Below are 8,066 nucleotides of genomic sequence, written 5' to 3' on the forward strand. Positions count from 1 at the left end.
TGGAGAAAATCTCCTTCGTTGAGGCCAATCGTGGTGCTGTGCATCTAGGAAAAGAGTCTGAGGTTTGAGATTTTGCAAGTTGAGGGAAGGTGTATTTTGTGTGTCAAGTGACGTTGAAGTGGTTCTTTACTTTGCTCATTGGAATTGATAAGATGTGGTGTGTGTATTCTACAGGATCGGTTCCCGGTTCCAAGATGGGTGGGATCGATCAGCCCTAGTGTTCCTTGGCGCAATTGTCGATGAGGTCTATTAGCGAGAGTTCCTTCTTTACTACAGATTGAAATGCTTCTAATGTGATGATGGGTTTGTGGTATTTTGATTCCATTTAAGATGCTGCTCATTAAGGAATGTGTGGACGATGCTTCATTCTTATCGGCTGGTTTGCTTGGGTTAATGTCCATTTCGAGAGCAATCGCTTTTAATGATATGAATTCAGGTACCATGGTAAGCTAGGCGGGGAGAGGCTTTAAATATACTCCCTTTGGGGTTCGGTCAATGCAAATTTGAACTTGGGAGTCGGCACTTTTCTTTCGATAGTTGCATGTGTTGGGATTCATGGAAAGGACCATGGTCCATGTAAACTATCCAAACCCCTTGTAGTCTTTTGATAACTGCCAAAACGTGATAAAGGGATCACGTCTACGTTCAAAAAAAAAAAAAAATAGAGAAAAAGAGAGAAAGCATAATGACAAATACGACGATGGTTCTCCCTTCTCCTCTTCCCAAACGTGATATTGAGATGAACATCTATTACTGCATCGGATATATTTAATTTGTGAAAATGAGGTATGTCCGTTCTATAATACAATTCTACGATCAGTGATTCAAATGAGATTTTGTACAAGTTAATTTCAAGTAATTCGGATGCGTATATCGTGAGGTTGGTTCCCTTTAGTATGGACGTAGTAACTCATAATTGTCTTCCTTCTAAACTTTCATGTATTGGGCGAATACAAAAGTAAGTTTGTATTAATAGCTTGACACTTCTTTGAGTAGGTATGGCCACGGGCCGTGAATCGCCGGTTTCGGTTCATGAACCGGCAGTTCTAGTTCGTGGCCACTATGGTTCCGATTCGGAACCGCTGGTATCGAGTGGGGCTCGGGGGGAGGGAAAGAGTGGCTCTTTCCCTATTTTTTTTTTTTAGCCAATTCCTAATTTTTTAAAACCGGAGCTGGCTCGTGAGGGGCCAGGCCGGTTCCAATTCAGAACCGCCAGTCCCGGTAAATGGGCCTGTTCCGGGCCCAAACCGGTCGGTGACCATATCTATCTCTGAGATTAGAATTATAGGGAGGGACAAGTGACGAGACTCAATTTTGAAAACTGAAATCAAAACCCCTAAATCCCTAATCTATCGTCTTCGCACGCACTCTCCGTCTCTCTGCCCGAGTCCTTACTCCTCTCTCGCTCTCGACGCTCGTCTCTCGCACGCCTCGCCTCGCATTGTCTCGCCGCTCGGCTCGCCTTGTCTCGCTGCTCTTGATTCTCTGGTACATTTAGTCCGCAATTCTTGATGTGGGTGTTCCCGATTCAGTTAATCTTGACTTAGGGTTCTTGTTTGGTTTCGTGGATCGACTCTGAATTCACTACTTCATGGTGGTTTGGAAGAAGTGGGGCGGTGACTTGTGATTGTAATCTTGAGGTGGAGTGCAGTGGATTGAGAAGTGATTTTGATTAGAATTGTGCTACTGGTTTTGCTGCACGGATTTGCGTAAAACTGCTCGATAGTTATTTTGAAAGTGTCACGAGATTGGTTAGTTGAAAGAATGCGCAAATAGTACTGTTGTATTCAACCTGCGTACTCAAAACCGTGCGCAACACGTTCTGGAGTAGAAGTGGTATTCTGAAATGAGGCCCTGAATTGTTCACTGTTCTGTTCTCAAGGGTGGACTATGATGCTTCACAACCAAGCATAAATTGGTAAGTATATCTCTAGATGAATGAAAAGGAAAAGTGAAAAAGAGGTTGGAGGGACAATTGATAAGAAGAAAAGAAGCGAAATAAAGTAGATAATTCCTTTAAATGATTATACTTCCTGATCTGTTGTAATTCTAGAGGGCAAAACGTTGGAGGGACAATTGATAAGAAGAGAAGGAGCGAAATAAAGTAGATAATTCCTTTGAATGATTATACTTCCTGATCTATTATGATTCTGGAGCTGTGTTTCCATCGACAAATTATGTGCTACCATTGCGAATGTGGACCTTACCAGGGGCATCACCACATTACTGTATAGGCCTTTCTGCTGCTGTTGTAATGAACTCTATTGTGTCGCATGTTATTCCCGCTTATTTATGCGTTTTCATTGACTTCCGTTTAGTTAGTTTGTCCTGTCTCTTTAAATTTTGTCAAGTCCTTTCTTCCTCAAATTTGTGTAGGTCTACATTTATTGTAGTTGTGGACCAAGGAACACACACACGTTCTCTCTCCCCCTCTTGCTTGATTTTTCGCCTGTCTCAAGTTTCAATTCTACAACCTAGCTCTCCCAAGGTTTGATGCATGAGGGCCTAGCACTCCAGTGATGTAAAACTTTCAATACTTTTTTAGATAATCTCATGTTTGTATTTTGTTGACAAAAGCTCCAATACCTCAAATACCGTGCATTTGGATTATATTGATTACATTTTGCTCAAATGTCTAGAATCAATCATATCGGAAGTTGAGGAGCATTCAAGGGTATCTTATTGAATGCAGTAGCGTCATATTACCAGTTCATTCAATGAGTAGGTTGTTGGACTTTGCACTGTCATGTCATGATCTTGAACTTAGTGCAATCGAATACATCTTCCCAAAAAGTTGCGGATAAAACTGATCCATCTGTTAATGGTCATCAGATAGCATTCAGAAATGTTTCTGAAGGTGCAGCTCCCGTGGAATGTGATCATTTCGGCAGAAAACCTGGATGCGAAGGGACTCATGCTGCAAAGGTCCATTATAATACGCCTCCTGGACGACTTTGCATGTAAGAAGGCAACGAAGGACCTGGGTTATTTCCTGGCTGTGACGACACTGGAAAGCATTGGCGAAGGGAAAGTGAGACAACATTCTGGAGACGTCCTTTTTCCTGTGGTCTTCAGTGGCATCACCTTCAAGCTTTTCCGGGGAGAAATCCTGGACGGAGTCGTGCACAAGGTCCTCAAGCACGGGGTCTTCTTGAGATGCGGGCCTGTCGAGAACGTCTACCTCTCGAACTTGAAGATGGCGGAATACAAGTATGTGCCTGGGGAGAATCCTGTCTTCCTGAACGAGAAGCTTTCCAAGATCGGGAAAGATGTGACGGTTAGAGTCATGGTGATTGGGACAAAGTGGCTGGAGGTCGAGAGGGATTTTCAGGCACTGGTCAGCGTGGAGGGTGATTTCTTAGGACCCATTTCGTAATAGGTTTGTCACGTAACTCTGCAAACGGATCACTCTAAATGGATCTATGGCATGTAGTGGTTAAGATTCCCCTCCTTGATATTCTGTATGTTCTGACCGGTGCATGAGGGGGAATCATCGAGACTTGATTCTCCCAGCATCATAAATCCACCCACCCGAGTTCTCAACAGGAGCTTTTAGTTCTGCAGCTGCGACTTGGTCGAGGGAACACTCAAATTCTGATAAGAGGAATCGTTTACACCACATATAAAAGCACCAAGGTGTTCAAGCTCATGAAGGTCTACAAATGCAGCTAGCGACTTAGTATGACGGTGATCGTTGCAACTAAGAGAACAGTTTAGTACTTGATTGTTATACCTACATCTTTTGGAGACCTTTTACGAACCCCCAGATAAACCCTCGACAGTATAAATTACCAATATCGTACTGTCGTCAACAGGAGAATGTGAAACGGGCACGAGTTAGCTGAAACTAGAAGCCACTAAAATCACAATCTAACTAGAATATTAAATTAAACAAAGCACCAGTGTACGAACCGAGCATCTTAGCACCGACGCCGGTATCGATGGGGTAAGACGCTTCCACCTTCACAGTTCTCGTCTCATGACCAATTTCAAACTTCACTTTTGTTACATTCTAAAGTATCCAAGATTCTCTCGCGGCCACCTCTTGTTTTCTATGTTGTTGCTCTTCTATCGAAAACAAGATACCAAAAGGACTTTGACTTAACAGTAGAAATTTATAGGTGACAAGGAGTTACCAACCAACCTGATCAGCCGAGAGCTCACGTTCACCATGAAAAACCACAACCCTTGAGCACTCCCGGAAAGCCGAGATCGTGAACCCTAACCGTCGAATCGAAAGTAACCAACCCTACAAACGCACTCTCCGGCAACTGCTCCACTAAGCAACAGCTCATTCTTAAGCGCCCTCACGTCCTGCTCACAAGCATTTTATCTTGAATCCTTTGTTAGCTTTTTATTTGTCTTCCTTTTCTCCTTGGCTAACTGACACTGCATATTCCCTTGCATCACGTTGGGTCGTGCACCTATAACATGTTTGAGGATGGAGCTCATTTTCAAGCTATAGAGAAATCAGTTTGGTGACATCCTAAGCATACTTAAACCGTTTACAAATTTGCTATGCTAAGTGATTCAAAGATTGTTTTCACGCTTACGCTCGTAAGCTTGTTTAAAGTACACGTACACCTTTGTGGTTTGCAACGCCATTTTTTTTGTACCAATTCGTAGAGCAATCTTAATATGCCTATGTTTTTTTTTTTTTTGGGTGGAGAATATGCATGCCTATGTTAAACAAAAAAAGAATTGACACACTTGCGCCGGCACATGCACGAGCACAGGCCCAGGCGTCCAGAGAATCGGCAAAACGAGACATCCCAAAACCAGTGTTATCTCAACATTGATGGGTCCTTTGTGGAAGTAGAAAATGAAGGTAGGGTCGACTGCGTATAGCCGAGACGCCTCCGGGAAGATCGTTGACGGATAAATGCCCTCACAGATCAAGATAAGCCAACCTGGGAAGTAGATAAAAAATGGGACACTTGAAAAGCATACGATTGGCCCATTGTTCAAGGGAAGCAAATCAAGTGACGGATTGGGTATCTAAGACGCATGGACGAAATGAGCTTGCTAGTTATTGGATCTATAATCCCCCAAAAATCTTATGGGATTTACTATGTTTTGAGGCCTGTTTTCCGTGTAATAGTGGTATCACTTAAAGCAATGAATGAAGCAAGTTTTCCGACAACTAAAAAATATATTGCATTGATGCTGATTCAATCTTAAACCTCTTAATCGTTCCAATTTTTTCTTAATTATTTTGTATTTGTTCCAATCCAGTCAATCCGATCAATTTTGGCCACAAATAGCCGACATGGACGCCAGTCATCCTACGTGAACATTTTTTACAACTCAAAAAAAAAAAAATTGGATTTTTCATTACTTTTAAGTTTCTTTGTTTTCACTTTCATTTTGGCCGGCGAGGGTCATGGCCCTCACCGAATCTAGGCGTCGGGACGAGGGCCACGAAGGCGTTGCCAAGGGCCATCGCGCCCTCGCCTAGATTCGGCGAGGGTTTGTCTGCCCTTGCGTACCTCGCTAGCCAAAATGAAAGGGGAAAAAAAGAAAAGAAAAGAAAAGTATAATAAAATCATAATTGAAGAAAATAAAATAAACTTAAAAAAAGATAAAAGTTCATAAAATTATTTAAAAAAGTCATGTCAGGATCGGCCGTCGAAGTAAGATGACCGGCATCCACATTATCGATTCTGATCAAAATTGATTGGATGAACTCAATTGACAAAACGTGAAAAAATTTAATGACTGAATTGGTTCGATTGAAAGGTTTAGGACTAAATTAGCATAAATGCAATATGTTTAGGACTTTTTAGTACTTTCCCCGAACTTAAGTTGTGCTTAAACGAGGCTCGAAACTGCTTCAAACAATAAACTCCTCGACAAAAGAAGGATCAAACTTGCAATTGAGAGACTAGATTATGTTGCGTAGCTAGTAATAGAAAGGATTAAACCCAAATTAAGCTACAATCGAGGTTATGAAGTTGAAAAGGATGTCCCGTACCCCAACATTGACTCAATGGAATAGGGAATGACAAAGGCAAATAAAGCAGGACGAGCCTTTGACGTTCATAAAAAGGCAAGAGCGCACGAGGGTTCATGTGCTTGCATGAGAATCGCGTTTCTAACTTCTAATGTCATCCTTTTGGCTAGCCAAAGAGCCATTCAAGTTGGGTAACTTGCCCTCCTCGCTAGTTTCCTCGTTCCTTCTTCACCAGGTTGAGCGATAGCAATAAATTGGAGAGATGGGGACGAAAGAGTACAAGAAAGTGACATCGGCTCACGTAGAGAGAATTACAAAAAAAAGTCTTAAACCTATTACGATTATGTCAATTCAATCATAAACCTTTTACATTTATATCAATTCAGTCCATTCAACTAATCTTGATTAGCAAGTACTAATGTGGACTTCTTTAATAATATATTTTTTAAAATTTTTTAAAAAAATTCTCTTTTTCTTTTCTTTATTTTTTTTCCCAACCCTTAGGACCAGTGACGATCGGGATGCTGGAGTGACCCCGCATCTCTAATTGGTGGGCTTCAAAAACGAACATCGCCTACTTTTTTTTTTTTTTTTTAATGATAGTTAAAGATTACTTGTTGGTTATACTCATATTTTGTTCCCCACCAATCGGACACACGTTCCTCCAATTAGAAATAGCGAAGAATCTTGCCATTTAATTGGTGAGTTAAAAATGTGTGCATTGCCCATGTTCAATTTTAATTAGGTTTACATGTGAATGATGTCCATACCTTGTAACCCATCAATTAAATACGTGATCATAGAAATTATCTCCGACTAGGGAAGCAAGAATCCGCGCGTCTCTCTAAATCATCACGATTACAGATGAGGAACTTCAACTCGATTTGATAGATAAATATTGGGTTCACATGAAATCCATCGAGGAAGAAGAAAACGCCGTTTATCGCAACCCATTTAGGGAGCAAGCAACTAAGAAGCAATAACTGAATCCCACAACGATGCTCGATCTTCACAGTGCCCTTCGCAAAACCTCAAAATGGCCCTGAACTTGCTAAACATGCGTCAACTTAGACAAGTAATTATACTTTGCTTCATTCAAGTTGAATCTCATAGGACTTAGTTAGCATAGCATTTTTTGGATGATTTTGAGAGTAATAGCATATTGTGAACCAAAATTTTTTGAGGAAGATTACTAAAATGGTCCTAAACCTATTGCAATTGTGGGGAAAAGTGTTACAAAAGTCTTAAATCCATTGCAATTATGAGGAAAATTATAAAAAAAAAGTCATAAACATATTTCATTAGTGCCAATTCAGTCTTAAACCTTTTGCATTGGTGCCGATTCTATCTTACACCTTTTATTGATACTAATTTAGTACCAAACCTTTTGTATTTATACAAATTCAGTCCTTATCCTTTTGCATTTGTACCAATTAAGTCAATTTTGGCCAAAAATTGCTAATGTGGAACTTAGTTGTCCTATGTGACAAGACTGGCGCTGACGTGACATTTTTTAATATCATTTGAATATTATTTTTATATTTTTAATATTTTTTAATAATTTTTTTGATTTTTTTTCTTCTTTCTTCTTTAGGACGATGACACGCTCACGTGGGATTGAGCGAGGCTCCCCTCGCCCTGTACCGGCCAGGGTCACCAGCCCCAATTGTACTTGGTTTAGGATTATTTTGGTAATTTTTCCAAAAATTTTTTAATTAGTGGACCCTAAAACGAGTTCTAATTATTTGCTATTTTTTTTTTTTTTGGTGGCCCAAAACAGTTAATCTTCTAGTGGATTAAGGATAGTCATGTAACCATATTTTCATCTCATACGTAGACTGAGATAAGCGCGTTCACAATGAATCTTTGTTAGGCTCTTCTACGTGCTTGGGTTCCATCTGTGTTGTTTTCGAATTGGCGTGAACACATAGAACTGTAAGAAGACAAGTAAGATCGTTTTGGTGGGGGGGAATCGACGCAGGTTGAACCCCGATCTAGGGGCATTTTTGAGATTTTGTGGATCGTCTCTCGAGCGGACCTCTGGAGACACATTCGCTTCGTGAGGCACTTTTGAGTCCAAAGCTACCTCGGTGTGGCTATTTTGGACATTTTC

The 8,066-nt window shown here is 40.8% G+C and overlaps 1 protein-coding gene across 2 annotated transcripts; it reads left to right on the forward strand.

The window, feature by feature from the left end:
• The first annotated feature begins 74 nt into the window (after positions 1 to 74).
• LOC115728225 (DNA-directed RNA polymerase V subunit 7-like) lies at positions 75 to 3,387 on the forward strand. Of its 2 annotated transcripts, none has more exons than XM_030658566.2 (2): positions 75 to 147; positions 2,833 to 3,387. In XM_030658566.2, exon 2 carries the CDS (start codon positions 2,846 to 2,848, stop codon positions 3,374 to 3,376), a length of 531 nt encoding a protein of 176 aa, XP_030514426.1. In that variant the 5' UTR covers positions 75 to 147; positions 2,833 to 2,845; the 3' UTR covers positions 3,377 to 3,387. The 2 variants fall into 2 exon arrangements, with proteins under 2 accessions (XP_030514426.1, XP_030514427.1); XM_030658567.2 differs by lacking the exon at positions 75 to 147 and adding an exon at positions 2,071 to 2,488.
• Positions 3,388 to 8,066: the final 4,679 nt, after the last annotated feature.

The sequence above is a fragment of the Rhodamnia argentea genome, chromosome 1 (assembly GCF_020921035.1).
Source record: "Rhodamnia argentea isolate NSW1041297 chromosome 1, ASM2092103v1, whole genome shotgun sequence".
Lineage (NCBI taxonomy): Eukaryota > Viridiplantae > Streptophyta > Magnoliopsida > Myrtales > Myrtaceae > Rhodamnia > Rhodamnia argentea.

Coding starts and splice junctions, on each gene's coding strand:
- LOC115728225 (XM_030658566.2), top strand. CDS start 2,846: ATGTTTCTGAAGGTGCAGCTCCCGTGGAATGTGATCATTTCGGCAGAA.